The sequence below is a fragment of the Phodopus roborovskii genome, unplaced genomic scaffold, assembly GCF_943737965.1.
Source record: "Phodopus roborovskii unplaced genomic scaffold, PHOROB, whole genome shotgun sequence".
Taxonomy (NCBI): Eukaryota; Metazoa; Chordata; class Mammalia; order Rodentia; family Cricetidae; genus Phodopus; species Phodopus roborovskii.
The window spans coordinates 2,472,604-2,490,896 of NW_026126412.1; the positions used below are offsets into that span (position 1 = coordinate 2,472,604).

The 18,293-nt window shown below is 38.7% G+C and overlaps 1 protein-coding gene across 1 annotated transcript in view; it reads left to right on the forward strand.

Annotated features, from left to right (window-relative positions):
* Ell2 (elongation factor for RNA polymerase II 2) overlaps positions 1–18,293 on the forward strand; it is a 68,876-nt gene that overhangs the window by 33,573 nt on the left and 17,010 nt on the right. Inside the window, exons 3-4 of the mRNA XM_051182761.1 lie at positions 8,325–8,446; positions 12,980–13,143. Coding sequence (XP_051038718.1) covers positions 8,325–8,446; positions 12,980–13,143 — 286 coding nt within the window. The remainder of the gene's footprint in view (positions 1–8,324; positions 8,447–12,979; positions 13,144–18,293) is intronic.

Below are 18,293 nucleotides of genomic sequence, written 5' to 3' on the forward strand. Positions count from 1 at the left end.
GTGTATTTGTGCACTTCTGCCCTAGATCCTTGAGGTGACTGATGTTGAAATGACCTTTCAACAGTACTCCATTGCCACATGCCTGAGCCTGTATTTCAGTAATTAGAAGCCTTGACTTACACACCACAGTATACAGTGCCTATGTTAATTATAAATGTCTGAAAGTTTCCTGGAACTTTTTCTTTGTAGCTTTTTATCGAAGACAGACTGTAGTTGGAGAGGAAGGTTGTGGATTATGGACCTAAGCCTTTGATGATTAGTCTCTTGTTTTTTGGAATGAAAATTAATAACTACTTTTCCAATTATCTAGATATGGTGATACATTTCTATACCCTTCATCCTATATGAGAAACTGAAATTATGCATTCTTTAGTATTTTCTAAATAGTATTTCATTCTCAAGGTAGAAATTAGATGCAGTTTTTTTGTTGTTGTTTTTTTTTTTTTTTTTTTTTTTTTTTTGGTGTGTGTGTGTGTGTGTGTGTGTGTGTGTGTGTGTGTGTGTGTGTGTAAGTATCTAAGTATGCCCTCAGCCTGAAATGGCTATACAAAGTAGCACTTAGGTCTATAGATGACAAGTCTGTGTAGTACCTTAACCCTGAGCAGGAAAACTGACATACTGGAAAAGGCAGGTTGTATATGACAGAGTAGGTGAGGGACAAAGGACTAAACTAGGAGGATCCAGGGAAGGCCATATCTGGGATGTTCCTGAAACCTTCTCAAATTTGAAGCCCTTACAGAGAGCTGAGATTGCAGTAGAACTGACAATATGCACCATTCTGCTTGTGACATGGGGATCTTGTCCCATAATTTATCTAGATGACACTTTATTTTCATTTTACTAAGAAGCAGCCTTCAGACATATGGCACACAGGGGCATTGGGCTGTGGGGAGGATGTGTACTGTCTTGCATGGACTTAGGATCAGCCTTGAGGACTGGGATAACTACCATGGGAAATCAGTTCTAAGGCCTAATTTAGAAGCAATCTTGCAAGAACATCCCTTGGTGAGAGAAGAACTTCTCAATTTTAATTTTAAGTATTTTAAGCTTTTTCTTTAGTCAGGGGAATGTCTTTAAGGACTCATGATCTATTTGGAACGTTTAGCGGAATGCCTTAAGTTTTATAACTTCTAGTTAAAGAAAGAAAAGGAAATAAATGTGCATAATAAGCCATACTTAAAGAATATTTAGCTATTCTGTGGTTCATATGTTCTTGTTTATCTTTTCTGCTCTTCGGTTTTCTCATTGGAAGTTATAGAACTGAAATAAGGACTCAAGTAAAGTAAAATGGCTTTGGAAACTATACCCTATTTCTTTAAAAACATAATATTGTCTAGATGCTATAGAAGTCAGTGAACTCTGAATTCCAGCCTCTCTCTTTAAAGTCATCAACTTAGCTGTTTCTAACCCACAGTTTCGGTATGGCCTTTAGCTTTTCAGTCTGGGCAATTCTTTGTTGCTGAGACTGTGCACTGTAATGCAGCATGTATTCTAATTATTCTTAATAATAAAATCTCAGAGACAGATATTGTGGTTAAAACTGAAGATCAGAAAAGCAAAGCAGCCAGCCACTAGAGGGTTCTCACCTCTACTAATGCTCAGACAAAAGTGGCAATCCTGTCCTCTCATTCCATCTCCAGACTACACAGCTCCTCAGGCTCACTGAGACTGCCTTGAGCTGCTGTCTTCTCCCCTTTATATTCTTCTCTCTGCCCAGCCATATGCCTTCCTGTCTTTACCTCCTTAGGGCTGGGATTAAAGGCGTGTCACTCCAAGGGCTGGGATCACCTTTGTGTGAGCTCTATTTCTCTTTTAGACTGGGTCGATTTTGTGTAGCACAGGGTAGCCTTGAACTAACAGAGATCTGTCTGCCTCTGTCTCCCAAGTGCTGGGATTAAGGGTGTGTGCCACCACTGCCTGACCACTATGGCTGTGGCTAGCTTTGCACACTGATATTCAGGAACAAAATATTACCACATTTCCCCTTTTGTCTAAAGTAAAATAGGTTATACCAAATATAAGAAAAACTATATACATTAAGTACAATATATACAGGCAATAAGTATATCAACAATGTCTAGTCCATTTGCATTTGACAAATTCAGAGAAAATATTCTATTATCCATCCAAACCTGCATTTCCTTATTATCCTATATAGTTGCTAATAATAACTTTCAAGAAAGTTTGCATTAAATTGCTAAATGAGCTGTATAGATACAATACCTACCTTAAACAAAATTAGAAACATATGTACAATGTGTTTTAACAAAATTAATCTCAAATTTGTATCAATATACAAAATTTGAATACAGTATACAAAAGCTAATCCATTGTAAAATATTTAAAACTAGTAGTTGCTTTTTAGAAGTAGATTCTACAATCTACCTTTTCACCTTATGTCTATATCCTCCCTTTTCTTCTTTTCAGAGTAGGTTCAATAATCTACCCTTTTACATTATCATTTCTGTTTTCCTGTTTTTCTTTTCAAAACAAGAACCCTGAATATAATCTCCTCTGTTTAGCTTATTTTTCCTGATCATTACCAATAACAACTTATAATCGATCTCCTAAAGAATGACAAATATCCATAATTCTTTGAACCACCAAAAACCACCCACCCCACCTCTTGGGAATGTGGGCATTATGTTCTTAAATTTACTTCCTGCTGTCTGGGGACAATGGCATCTTTAGGGGATCCTGGAAAAAAAATTGGATTAATTGTCAATTTCTGAGAGATAGCTATATTATTTGTTGTTCTGTCTCTGCATAATGAGAAGGTATGGGGCTTATCTCAAGTCTTGGCTAGAGTAGTTTTTGAGGCTAGATCATGTCAACTGACCACTTCAAAATTGTTTTGGGTGGTGTTTGTCATCTTAGTGGTAGAATCATCATTGTGGGATTCTACCTTCTTTTTGGAGACTTCAGAGATAGCATTATGTCAGATTATTCCTTTTCTTGGAAATTTTTTCCTGATAGTTCTCTCTTCTTTGGATGCCTATTTGTCCAAAGGTCTCTACATTCTTCAAGATGGTTATTTTTATTTTCATGAAAAGGCAAAACAAAACCCTACCCCAACCATAACTTTGGGGAGATTCCTAATCTAATCGTTATCAATTTTGATTTTTTATTTCTCCTGAAATTTTTGTTTTATCTTCTAAAGATCTTCTGTCATCCAGAGAAGTATTGTTGTTGCTTGTTTATTTTTGTTTTGTTTTGTTACAATAAGCATTTATTGTATTTAATTGATCTGGGAAGGAATTTCCCCTCCAATGGCAAGAAATGACTGAACCAAATTTGGTATAGGCACCTGCAAGAGCTCGCTCAAGGAGTTTCCCAGCAGCAAAGGGTTACCTTAAATGTCCCTTCTTGAACTACATTCTTTAGTCCAATGCCTGCCTTTGCCATATCTTCGGTATAATCCAGAAGGGAGGGATTTTTCTATTTATAAAAATCATTGTTACTAGGAGCACCTTTTTTACAATTGCTTTTAAGGTGACCTTGTTTGCCACAATTGACTTGACATTTCTATTTTTCTTCATACCTCTAGAAATCACCTCTACTATCCAAGCATCCTCATAAGATTCAATATTGATTATATCTCAGATCCATTTCTCCAAAGGTGCTGAACTTGCCTTTAACAGCATAATTATTCTTTTGCATTGAGAAATAGCATTTTCAAAAGCCAGATTCCATTTTCATTCATCTAGCTTCTGAATTTAGTATCATCCTATTTACTGCTGGTGTCAGTCTTTGTAAGAAATTTGTGAAGGCTTCCTTTGGGCCCTGTATAACTTTAATAAATGATTCAATTTTCTTTCTTCTCCAACTATGTCCCAAGCATTCAAAGCTGCTGCACACCATAAAGCCAGGGTGTGGTCATTAAATAGAGATTGCCTTTCTATATGAGTATAATCTCCTTCTCCAAGAAATTGATCTTAGGAGATTTCCATATGTCTAGCTTAACCTCTTCTCTGAACCACATACTCCATTGTAATTTTGGTCCAGGCTCTAAGACAACATTAACCAAGTCTATCCAGTCTTTAGGGGTAATTCTGTTACAAACCATGAGTTTAACATCTGCTTCACAAATAGTGAATGCATGACATATGAGACTATCACTTGCTTGAATCTCCATAAATGTAACATTGGCACAGGAGTCCAATTAGCTCTTACAGAGACTCTATCATTTGGCAATTCTTGTAAGGTTCCTGGATATATTAAGGTTGGTTGTCTGAAAACCTTAGGCTTTTCCCTCTAATCATATAATGCAATGCTGAAATTAGTTCTCTTTTCAGTTCCTCTGGGTTTGAATATCTGTATGATCTGCTTTAATAAGTTTTTCAAAGGCCTATATCTTGGGACTCATATCAACCAACATTTTTAGAGATAAACCAAGAATTATCAAACCTACAACAAAGAATATCAATGATAATTAACAGTATGTCAATCCAAGTTAAGTTGATTATCCCTTCATTTAATTGTTCCAATTTTAAACATTTTAAATGATCATCCATTGTGTGATCATACAGAGACCTAACTCCATTGTAATGGTGTTTCTCATTTTTTTAATGTGGGGGGAAAAAAACTTTTTTAAAACTGATTCTTCAAAAATTTCCAATTGTCTTACCTAATCTGCTGATGATGTCAGTGAGCTGGGAGTCATAGAACTTCTTATTGAAGAACTAGCATGTGGCCATGAGCTGAGAATGGCAGCCTGAGAAGAGGGACTGTATGGAAAGCCTATGGTGGACAGATGGGTGTGGGGGGAGAAGCAAGAGAGAGCCAGCTCTCTGAAAAACTGCACACCAGATTGTGTCGAAAAAAAACATGTGTGGTGGGTGCTGCCTGTAGGGAAAGCCAGCCACTCTAGGGTGGGGAAGTCCTGTGGTGTTTGGAGCCCAGGTGCTTCTGGAGTTTGGGTGGCAGCTGGAGACTGTTTTGTAGAGAGGGAAAAGCCAAACTCACCTAAGGCTGGAAGGAAAAAGAAAAGAAAACCTAGCTGGCTGGCAGGGACTCCAGCACAAGCCCCACCTGCAGCTCTGGCCTGTACCCATGGCTGCAAAGCTTCAGGCAAGCAGCTTTTTCATGAATTCATAACCCAAGAGTTAGGTGCCAGATGGAGCATGAATTCTAATTGTTCTTAAGAATCAAAACTCAGACAGATATTGGGGTTAAAACTGAGGATCAGAAAAGCAAAGCAGCCAAGTCACTAGAGAGTTCTCACCTCTACCAATGCTCAGACCAAAGGGACAATCCTGTCCTGATTGCATGTCCAGACTGCACTCAGACTCACGGAGACTGCCTTGAGCTCCTTCCTGTCTTCTCCCCTTTACTGTAGGATTTTCATCAGTATCTCTGACTTCCCACTAGGTCCCATAAATATCTTGCCAGACCTTTTAGAGGGGTAGCCAAATCACCCATTGTTCCATTTGAACCTGTGTGTAATAAATTTCAAACCCTTCAGTGAAGGCATTGAGCCAACTGTACAAACATGTTCTTCATTGTGAGTCTCTCTTGTTCTTGTCATGATCATATTTTTCAAATTAGCATAGCTGTCACACCAAGAATGAGAATTTGAAAGTCTCCTGTATCTGCCTTAGGCCAGACCTGATCATGTTTAATAGTGTACACAGTGATTACTTTATGCAAAGTATTTTTATAATTCACCAATTTGAGATAATAGCCTAATTACATGCATGCATCTTAAAATTAAAGTGTTTAAGAAGATAATTCTCATCTTTAAGATTCCAAGTTACTTAAGAAATTTAGAAGATAAGGAAGGAAAAATATATACTTAGCATAAGAGACTGCAGAGTATTTGGGAAATGGCGCACTTGCCAGAACAGCATGAAGAGAGGAGTTTGGATCCCCAAAATGTACATCAAAAGCTGGGTGGACTTGACTGCCCACCTGAAATCCCAGCATGTGGAAGGTGGAAACAGGGAATCCCCAAAGCAAACTGGCTGAAATAGCCAACACAAGTTTGGTGAGAGGCCCTTCCTCAAGAGCTAAAGTAGAGAGCAGTCAGAGAAGCTACCAGCATTAACCTCAGGCCTGCGTATGTGTGTGTGTGTGTGCACACACACACACAAACATACACATACATGCATACACCCATACATGTGCAAAAGTTAATTAATGGTTTTTAAAAGACATAGAGCTCTTCTGTGAAGCTTGTTTATTAGACATCCGAACTAAAGATGTAAGTTAGCTAAAACTTTTTGGTGAAAGTAATATACATTTCCACTCACTTTTTAAAAAATGAAATTATACATACATGATTCTAGTTTTTTAAATGTAGGCTAAAATCTAGAAAGTAGGACAAGTCTTCTGTACTCCCAACCAAAAATAAAAAAATAAAATAAAAAAAAAATGGTGCTGTTTTTCCAAGTCTGGGATACACAGAACAAAACTTTAGGCAACAGCATGACATGATGATGAGTCCTCAACCACTGTGGAGATCTCCCCAACAATCAGGTTCTACAGACTGAAATGAAGGGTTTGGATTGACAGTGGATGCAAGAGTCATGGTTGAGGAGGGTTTTATTCAGAGGTCCGTACCTTTGGAACCTTCTCATCTCTTCTCCCAGGCCTTACGGAGGCATTAGGCTGTGGTGCTTCTCCATCAACAAGACCCTGCTCTCTCAGGGAAAAGAAATAACAAACAGTGTATCAGAGTATGCATACACTAGCACAAAAGTGAGATTTATGTACTCCTGTGTTGAGTAATAGCATATTACATTCTCCAGAAATAAAGGATTGAGGTGTTGTATGTATACCAACTAGGGATGGCATTTGTACACCTGCTAAATAAGCTTGATAAGTACCTACAATAATACAGGTAACACAAAGCTACTGTATCTTAGAAATATAAGGGAAATAGGGAATAACTGTAGTGCCTCCCCACCACCACGGATATTTCTAGAGTAATAATAAATGGACACTTAGTTCTTCAGGAATTAGGACTAATTCAAAATAAAGAGGCAAAGGTTACCAAAACTAATGGATAATAGAAGCTGTATGGATTATCTGATGTTTGACAATCTTTCTAGTTCTACACAAATCTTTTGAACCTATGTAGCAGACATGCTTCCCCATGACTTATTTCTTCACGTTCTCATTCCTTGAGCAGTTATTTATTACATGACTAACATTGCCACACAGCAAACATTAGTCCATTCTTAGCTTTCCTTCCTTCTTCTGGGAGTTGGAGGTGGTGGCTCCAAGACCGCCTTAGCTTGAGCTTTGCTTCATGGCTTGAGTCAGGGGTGTCCCCTACACAGACAGAGATGATACAAGGATGCATTCACTAGCACATCTGTGACTGTGCCATGTGGGCAGTTAACTCTGCTCTGTGCTCTTCAGTAACAGAGAAGACATAGTTTTGAACAGAATAGGTATTGCAAAACATGATGTCCCTTCCTGCTTTACTGCTATGTTACTAAAATCCAGTGTGTTTGGGGGCTAGAGTGTTGTTGGTTTACATTTCACATACCTACATATATTTTTTTTTTTCCGTAACTATGACTTAACACAGTGTCAGCCCCTATAAACCAAAGAGAAGAAAAGCTTTGGGTGCTGAGAAAGAGGAGCAATTGGCAGAAGATTCTAATTCCTTGACACAAGTTTACTTTGCTACTGCTATACACAGGAAGTGTATCTGATTCAGACCCAGGGTGTCAAATGGAACCCTTGCTTATCGTAGTTCTGTTCTCAGATAGCAAGTACTTGAGCAAGGCCTCAGAAAAAACACCTGGCCAGATTTCTAGAATTCCAACACCTAGGAGAGTAGAAGCAGGAAGATGAGGAGTTCAAGGCCAGCCTGGCTACATGAGACGCTGTCTCAAAAGCAAATAGAAAGAAAACCATGTGTGCACATTTCACAATGTTGCCCAGGGCTCAGCTCAGGCGGGACTTGCATTATGTCCTCTATGGGTTGTTGACCCTGTTACATAAATATGAGGTTGAATGAGGGAATCACGGGACATCAAGACACACCCAAAGCTGCACTGTTGTCTTGTATTGATAGTTATAATTCTTCAAAAGTACTAGTCAAAAAAGTAAGAAATAAAGATATGAGATGTGTATTAAGACAGCAAAAGATTGGATTGTGGAAGCTGTTCAGCAGGGCTCATATCTGAACAGGAGTGATTACCCACACTTAAGGATAGAAATGAAGCAAGGTTATGATGAGTTATGGGCATGTTTGTCATGTTGCTTGAACTATTTGGTCATTAAATACTATGAAGATGGATGATTCACTTGGACAACCAGTGAGGCAGAGTTTCATAAACACTGAAGTATTTCTCTTTTCCACGTTTTAGCTTGTCAAAATTCCCAAAAATGGTCTCCTCAGTGAAGTCCACAACTTTAACTTCTACCTGTCAAACGTGGGGAAAGATAACCCTCAGGGCAGCTTTGACTGCATCCAGCAAACACTGTCCAGGTGAGTGCTGCCCAGGACATGCTGAAGGGGGAGTTTCCCAGTTCAGAGTGCTTGCTTTTAATTAACAAAACGCTTATTAACTAGTCCCTCAATGTTCATTGAGTTTAATTATACAGCTCATTTATTTAAACATATTAACCACCTATCATATACTAGAAATTGTGTGTGTCACTGGAGTATAATCACAGAAGTTGAAGAATTCAAAAATATAAAAATGAGTTCTTGAAGTTGAAGACTTTTTTTTTGTAAAATATTCATTGTATTTAAGTAAGGGTGTTTTATATTGTACCCAAGGCTTTCCATATAAAGGTAAGGAGAAAAAAAAAATATGTGTACTGCATGCATTCTTCCTACACCTCTGCTCTAGCAAGTCTCTTGCCTTAGCGGTGACTTCTTTTAGTTTTATTGCACAGCCTGCTGGATGCTAGACATTAATTCCAACCAAAAAAAAAAAAAGAAAAATGTAAGAAAAAAAATTTAAGGTAAAAGAAGGGCTAAAGACTAGACACCTCCCCTGTGCATGATTCCCTCACCTCCTTTGACTCAGGAAACTATGAGCCATTTGCTTGCTTTGTTGTGGTTGTTTGTGGTGAAATGGGAACCCGTGATCCGGAGTTTGTATTCTGCCTCGGATGAAGATGGCAGGTTGAGTATCAGTCCCCGAGTGTAAGGCTTTGACATTGGAGCACAGTATTGGCACCAGTCCATTTTGTAGCTCATCTACATAGTGCATGAATCTGTAAGAATTGACGGATGTGAGAAGCAAAACTAAAACGGAAACAAAGGACACCGTCATGAAAGTTCCAAGTTGCTCCTTCCTTGTAGCTTAAACTGCCCGAGTCTACATTGCTGTTGCTTTAAAACTAACCTCCACTACAACTTTGATATGAATTCCATATATAAGTTATAGATTATATAGATGTAGCCTTTAATGTTCCGTTCACTTCTATATGTGCTGGCTACTTGTGGTTGTGATATTCAGTTGATCAAAATTACATAAAACTTAAAATTTCATTGTTTACTCACACTGACATTTTCCAGTCTCAAAACTCAAATGTGGTTACCACAGTTACATCATAGATACAGGATATTTCTACCATTGCAGGAAGTTCCTGGGTAGCACTGCAATAGACTGTAGAATCACCAGCTCTCAGGGTCTTCATTTAACAGGTGACCCATCCATAGTTATGTAACTACCTTAGCTTGTGGCTGGGCAAAAAGAGAACTGAGTCCTGCAAACATGTAGTTCAGGGTTAAGTACCCTGGGTTGTACTGAAGGACTTGAATGGAACTCTGTCCCCTGAGGAGTCTTACAAACAATTTTTTTCCTTCAAAACCCTATCACATCATAATCCCATGTTATACCAGAAAAGTAATGAATATTTGGCTCAGTGGGTGAAAGTGCTGTCAGCGAGCCTGACAACCTGAGCTTCATATCTAGGACCCTTCTGGAGAGAACTGACTTCCGCAAGTTCTTCTCTGAATTGCGCACTATGGCACACATACACCCACATGTGCACACATACACACAATAAAAAATAATAGTGCAAAACATATTTGTCCTTATATAATATATACACTGTGTATGTATTTGTATTGTATTTAAAGAAAACTTAAGGTTAGTTATATGCAAAACTGTCCATGATGCAGCAAGAGAAGGAAAACAGGAAAATTTGTGAGAAAATTCAGACAAATACATTAGTGTCTTTTTCTGACAGAAAACAAAAGCACTAAAAACTTTTAGTTCTCAGCTGGGTGTGGTGGCTCACACCTTTAATCCCATCACTTGGAAGCAGAAGCAGGCTGATCTCTTTGAGTTCCAGGACAGCTAGGGTTATATAGAGAAACCATGTCTCCAAAAAAAAAGTAATTCTCATTCTGAATTCTGATAAGTAAGTTACCTGTCTCCATCCTTTCTAGTCTTGACTCTTATGACTCTTAGACTAGTGTAGTGCCATGTCTTCAAAGGCCTAGGCTTTCTCAGCACAGGCTGGGCTCTACATAGAAGCTCAATAAATGGATATTTGGCAAATATTAACTGGTTTCCTTCAATACCTCTCTACACCTTCAAAACTTTTCTCACATTTAAAATGGAGGAAATCTCAAGTCCAAATTACCTTTCCAAGATTCTTAAGTGTACTTATGCACAAGCTTATTGATAATGTTGCTCATTCAAGTGTGGGAAACAGTGGTCCAGGCCACAGGGAAACAGAGGGAACAATTGTATGGGCAAGCTGAAATCTTCCCAGTAATGAAGCTGAAAGGCGCAGGTAAAGAATTCTATGAGAGAAGCTTCCGACCTGCACAGAAGACACAGCTTAATATCTACAATTCATCATGACTGACATAAGTTCATATTCTCAACTATGTATGTTCCTTAGTAAGAAAGAGAGAGATGCTAAAACTCTGACTGCCTGACACCAGACCTTCACTTCATTAAGTCATATTTATTTCTCTCTTCTGGGGAGTTAAACCTTCTTCCTGGTCCTTTTTGATTGGTTTATCAGTATTCAAAGATACTCAAGCCTCCTTTAATTAAAAAATAAAAAATAGTAAACAAGAAACAAAACCAACGTTCCTTTCCTGCATTTTTCCACCCATAGTCTGGCTTCTGCCCCCCACTGTTTCACTGTAACTGCTCCCTCTAATGGGCAGTGCCTTTCCTTGTCCCTCAAACCAGTGCATACTTGTAGATGCTTTATAATTCTCAGCTCTAGGCCACTTTACACCACATACTACTCTCTGAAACACTGTTGTGGTGGCTTCCACAGGGCATGATACTTCCTGCATCTTTGGCTGCATCTCTTCAGTGTCATCCTTTGCTTCCTGTTTGTGTTAATTACTGTCCTTGTAAGACTTTTCTTGTTCCTTCAAAGTCTTCAACCCTATCCCTTAACCTGCCCTTTTTAAATTCTGTAAGTGGGTCCATTTGGCTAGTAACTGGGACACTGTCTTGACTTTGCCTTTCTCTCTCTTCCTCCCTTCCATGTCTAATCACTGTTCAAATCCCATCAATCCTGCCTCCTCCACATATCTGAATACTGTGCTCTCGTTGAAAGGCTACTTCCCTGTGTCTAATCTTTTAGTGGACCTAACTGGTCTCCCTGTGTCAAGTCCATTAGTGGACCTAACTGGTCTCCCTGTGTCGAATCCTTTAGTGGACCTAACTGGTCTCCCATTGTTCACTCTTGCATTCCCCTTCTTCTTTGTCTATTCTCCATCTATATTGATATTCCTACAACACAGATGAGCTATTTCTCTGTTTTCAGCCTCTTACTCTCTTCCAAATCCAAAGCATGGTCCCAGAGCCTTGCATGATACACTTTTCATTCTATCTTCAACTTCATATCTAATTGCCCTTTCTGGCTGTCTTTGACTGAACTGAACATCCTGTTCACTCTGGGCCTGCACAAGTTGATTATCTCTGAGGCACTTTTATCCATCTTCCTTCTTGGTTAGTTGACATTATGATCTGCTCAGATATCACTTCCTCTAGAAAGGCCAAGCCAAGTGTCCTTCCCAGATACTTCCTGTTTCTTGTCATTTGTCCACTTTGCCCATCTTTGTCACCCATTAGACAAGTAGCTCCCTGAAGGAGGGACTGCTTCTGCCTTATCCTTGTCCTGGGTTTTGTTCTGCCCACTATTTATGAGATGAATTAATTGTTTCTTAAGAACAGCATTTGTAAAGAAAGTTATCAAGAAATTATACAAAATTTTAATCTGCTTTTTAGTGTCATAACAAGTTATTTCCAATTCAGTTTGGAAACAAAGGAGCTTGAGTGTCAATTCTCATTACATATTTCCCTAATTTGCTTTAAGGCTATATAGTATTTTCTTTTAAAATTTAGCTGTGATTTTACCATGATCTCTAAAAAGTAAGAACATAAACATTTTAAACTATCACTACATTTAAAAATTAATATTGATGATCTTAGGATTGCAAAATTATTCAAGCTGCTCCTTGTTATTTTAAAGCAAGGCCATTTCAAGGTCAGTGTTAATATCCAGGTGTTTCAGCATCTCATTTTATTTCATTTTTTTTTTTTTTTTTTTATGTTTTAGCAAGAAACACTTGCCCTAAATTTTTCAGTATTTGCTATATAGAGATTTAAGAAAGTGGTAAATGCAGATTCTACAAATTTTAGCTGTACTATTAATACGTTACTGGAAATACAAAAAATAATGAACAACATCTTACATTGTCCTTTCTGAAGCATGTGCATTATGTTTTCTCTTTAAAAAGTAAGGTTTTAAGTGTCTGTGGCAAGAAAACAGTTGACTATTAAGTGAAAGTTGAACTACACTAGTTTTAAAAATTTGATTTGGTCTCCAGTAGATAATTTTACCCATTCTGTTCAGAATATAAATAAATGACATAAACATTTTAAATAATCCTATTTTAAAATTAGTATCAGTTATTTTGGGACTGCTAACTTATTTAAGCAACTGATTTTAGGATAATAAAATTCTTGGTTGCCTTTATTGTGAAAATGATAGTAATCTCTAACATGGCCACTATCTCACTTGACAGCTCTGGAGCCTCCCAGCTCAATTGCCTGGGATTTATACAAGATAAAATTACAGTGTGTGCAACAAATGACTCCTATCAGATGACACGGGAAAGAATGACCCAGGCAGAGGAGGAATCCCGTAATCGAAGCACCAAAGTTATCAAACCCGGTGGACCATATGTAGGTTTGTATAGACATATTTCTCCTTCATACTGGTTGATTGGACTAATTCAAGATGGCTGTAGGTAAATACTGGTAAATACTAAGAATGAAAACACAGACATTAATTTTCAGGACATGAAAAAGTCAATTTCTTTTTTTCTTTTCAGGCTGCTGGTAAATTGAAGAACATTTATGACTTTTATAATTTTTGAACTTTCTTTGGCTACTTATTATTATTTCACCATACTGGGGTCTAGTCATGATACTACATGAGGTTGTAACTGTGGTCCTTTGTGTTTTCTTTGTCATTGAATGATGCAAATTCAATGATAGGCAGTGTGGTTCCTACTTATACTTTTATAGAGTTATTTTTATAATCAAAATCTATTGGCCAAAAATAAGTTGATAACCTCCTTGTTAACAGATTTTGCTTGGGTTTTTAGAGCATTATTATGTAGTATTGAATTTTTATTTTAGAAGTCTAAAATGTGCTATGGCAGAGTATCACAGCCAGCAGCAGGAGGATGATTCTCAAGTCACAATTATCATCCTCATCCACCCACTAATTAAGACTCTACCTCACCCCAATTGTCTTTATCATCAGCTCACTCAAATATGCATCAGATGGAAGGGAAGTAAGACCAGCTCAGCAAGGTGATGTCTCTTTTGTGAGCCATGTCCTGGGCAACTTTAATAAGTCAGTTCACAGCAATTAGCAAGAACAGAGTGATAGAGTGAACATGAGCTGTTCAGTTCTGTAACTCAAATCACCATAGTGTGAATGATGAACACATATTAATTTTGAAATGTAAATGTTTCCACAAACCAATTTCTTATAGACTCAAATCCCTTAACCAACACCTCTCCAGGTTTGGTTTGCTCTGGTTTTGTGTCATTGACCCAGCCATGTCAAACTCAACTTGGAGAGCCTCCACCAGGGCCTTTAATAAGTGTCTTTGGAACAAAGCCAATGCTCCTGGGACTTGGTGCTCAGCTTAGATACACTTAGTTTGGTTTAACAACAATTCCTGGCCTCCCAAGGCATCTATACCCACAGGACCCAGTACCCAACTAGTAAGTTACCAACAATGAGATTTCTCATCTTCCCTATCCTGTGGAGTGAAGGAACAATTCTCAGCCTTCCTTCTTCTCCTTCCTCCTTATTAAATAACTTAATTGCCTGTCTGCACTAATAGGCTAAGATCTTAAATCTATAAGATCTTCCTCCACTTAACATTTTAACTGTAAAAATGTGAATTATGTTTTAATATAGTACCATCATTTTATAAACAATGAAGTAGTTACTGGAGGGGCTGAAATCATCAGAATTCTTTGTCCCCTAATATAATTAGCTGGGAACTCTTACTTAGGTGTATTCTAAAGTTTGAAAATCAGCAAAGACTACTCTAACTTTTCCTGCAATTTGTACTTAATTGTCCCCTGTGTTCGTGATGTTTCAATACTGTGGGAACTAAGTCAGTTCACTTATATTTATACAGGGTGGGCTGGCTGGCTGGCTGGTTTGCTTGCTTGCTTTGGGGAATCTCACTCCATAGTCCAGGGCATTCTGAACTTCACTGTGTCAAACAGGCTGGCTTCAAGCTTGCAAACCTCCAGCCTCGACCTTTCCAGAGCTAGGATTACAAACATGACCATATCCAGTTCATATGACAAACATGTCAACATCTGGAATCCCTCCAATGATGCACTTTCTGATGGTAGCAGGAATTTTAGTTCTTGCAAGTTTCCTTATAGGGATTATAATTTACATATACTTTAGGGGTAACCTATCTTATCAAACCTAAACTTACCAAAGTTTAAATCTGAACAAAATGCTTTCTCTCTCTCTCATCTCATCAGAGCCCTGTAGTTATCTCTGCCATCCTGTGTGTCCTCTTACTCTTTTCCTCCCAGTTTGTCCTCAGTTCCTAGACCACTCAGCCATCACTAACAGTGCTCTTCTCTGATCTTAAATCTTGTCGCTAACATCTTTGGGCATTTTCTCTGGGTCACATAACCACACTCCTTTTAACTTTCCATAATATGGCCCATGTCACAACCTTTTAGTTATTTGTATTGTAATGTCTGGGCTGCCTTCAGTTCCTCACTTCAGATTTCAGAAGCAAATAGTATCGTTAGTGAAAGCCAGATCAACTCTGAAGACGCTAGCCTCCCATTGGACTTTCTGTTGTTTACTTTAAGTTTTACTCTACCTGGATGTGTTTCATTTGAGCTTTTTTATCATCTGTTCTTTACAACTTGATCTTTTCCTGCTGGGCAGTTTAATTTGTATTTTCCTACTTTTTATAATACCTGGCTCATTCAGTTCTTTGAAATGTTAGTCAGTCAGCCTGTGCTACTAATATTACCCAGTACTCATTGGGTGCTCGTTATATATGTTATATTTTACTTTGTACGTAGTCCCTCATCTAACTCTCTTGATTACTCTATGAAGTAGGTTATGACTATCTCTCCATTTTGCACTTCAAATTGTTGGGCTCATAAATAAATAATGATGATAAAGGCATGTCCTCATGAACAAATTGTATTCTTGTTCTTAAACAGCAGGAGTTACCTGCTTAGCTTATAACTGACTGTGCCGTGTAAAATGACACCAGACGCTCTCCTATGCCAGCCTAGGTACCTGCAGAACAAGGTTCCTTTCAGTGCTGTGAGCCTGGGTGGAGGCAGCTGAGAGTCATGCTGGTCCTGCTGTGGTGTGGCGTGGCACAGTGCCAGGCTGGGCCTCTGCCAGCTGAGCTAGAGCCACAAGCCAAGCTTAAGGGAGGAAGTCTGCACTGCTAGGAGCCTTGGGGTCACCTGGCCTAGTTTCCTGGGTTGTGCGCTTCTGAATCTCTCCTGTGGGGAACAGAGCAAACCCTGCTTGACTGCAGACCAGGGATGCTTTTACTTAGACAACATGATGGCAACTTGTTAGTATCATTTCCACTGCTGCTCTTGGTGTTTACATCAGTAGTGAACATCACCATGTTTTCCATAAGGAAAAGTCACTAATCCCCACCACTTTGTTCCCTAATATGCTTGACACCTACCTAAATTCTGGAAGTTCATTGGAGTAGAAATCTTTTTACAGATTGATACTTACACAGCTGTATAAAATAACCGAGCAGATCTAATATTTATGAATCTCTTCCCAGTTTTTTCACCCTCCTTATTTTTGGTGATTTAGTATATATCTGAGTGATAGAACTAGTCACTAGATAAGGAGTATCTGAACTAGAGAACAGCTAAGATCTGTTGTAGTTCTGGTGTGTATGTGTGTGTGTGTGTGTGTGTGTGTGTGTGTGTGTGTGTGTGTGTACTGAAACTTTGAAAAGGTGCCAGATGGTACCAACAGCGTAGATTATATGTTTAACCAGAGTCCAAGTCATCCTTCCTACCCTGCAGATAGTATCTACAGCCTTTGGTCTCTGTTGCTAAAGGTGCTAGCCAGTTTCCATCAAGCAGAAAAACAATTACAGAAGATGGCTATAGTTGTACTTTCTTTCTGATGGCCTGTGTTAATATTTTTCTTTCACATTATTGACTCACAGCCATTGGCTGAAGGATAAATAATTTTACTATCTAGTATTAAATGGAGGAACTAGAGATGGACTCATAAATGTAACAGTGACTCAGATATAGTCCCAGATTAGCCAACTCTGTTGGTACCACTGCTGCTGTATATAAAAAAGCCTGGGGAATTGATTAGCAGTTGGGTCTGGAAAGAGAATTAGGTTTTCCCACAGGCTTTATTAAAAAGGTCCTTTCTGAGGCAAATATTAAGAATAAAATATGCCTACCTCCTTTGATCCTAACATCTTTCCTCTTTATGGTTTGGAGAGACAGAAGCAAGTGATGTTTAAATGTCGTTCAGTACTAGTGTTACTGAGTTGTTCCTTCAATCATTTGAAAGGAATGGTGGTGTTGGTGTATTGGGAGCAGTTGTCAGAGGGCCCAGCACTAGGCCTCAATAAAGATGCAGCCCTCTCCCTCATCAGAATCCACTTTTCTCTCCAACATCATACTCCTTTCCCTCTTTGGGGCAAAGTTGGCCTCCTTTGTTTTCCCTGTGCTTCCTTCTGCAGATGAGAGAAAACCCAGCAACCTCTGGGAGCCATTTTGAGAACAAGGATCTGAGGTAGATCAGGAAGAAACAGAGTGATGGGTTGAGTGTCTTCTGAGTGACAGCTTGGTCTCGAAGGGAGTTAAGCAGGTTCTTTTCTGCAGGAATTGGCAAGCCGGAAGGAAGTGTAGAATTGAGAGTATTGGCATTAGTACTGTCACATCTAGAAATGATAGACTAAAGGGTTTGTATTGTGGTCTAGCAATGTGGGAAAGTAGACTGTGTTGACTCCTGCCTCTCTGCTTGCTGGCTTGCTATCCATTATTACTGACTCATTCTGCTGGTGGAAAGCAGCCATGGCCCTGCCCTCACAGAGCTTACAGCCCAACATGAAACAACAGGAAAGCATTAGGCATTTGTTCATAAAACCTTTCCCACGAAGAGGTACAAGTGATGAGATTTGGGCGTAACCACAGACCTTCCCACCATGCTGAATAGGCACTTTACTATTTTGAGCATCTCCCACTGAAAACCCCAGATTTCTCAACTGTGAAATGGAGATAAGGCTCACCTTGAAGAAATCACTGGCATGAATCCCTTAGCATACATAGTCTTCCCTTCACTACACCATAATTGGTGCATGATAAATATTAGTCCTTTCCCATAAGATCCAGCTTTTTTCTAAATTATAAAATATATAGAAAACAGCTCTAAAACTTAAAACTTTACATAACTAGTTCTTCTTATCACGAGGCAATATTCCTTAATGTTGAGTTCCTTCACTGTACAGTAATTTAATCTGACACTTGCAAAGAAGTATACTACTGACAGAAGTTTCCCAGAAATGAGGTAAAATGATAGCTGAGTTTTGTCTGGACCCAGCCCGGGCAGAAACATTTATAAGCAGAGCTCCCAAAGCCAATTTACCTCTAGACCCAGCTTATAAGAATTACTTTTCCTTATCTATGCATTTTACTTTTTAGTCGCCCCATTTAGTGTTTCATTTCCAGTTCTCCCCTGTCCTTAACCAGAGGGAAAGAGTTAGACATAATGCATAGTAAATAAGCTAAGAGATTCTACTTCAGAAACTCTAAAGAGGGATTGTG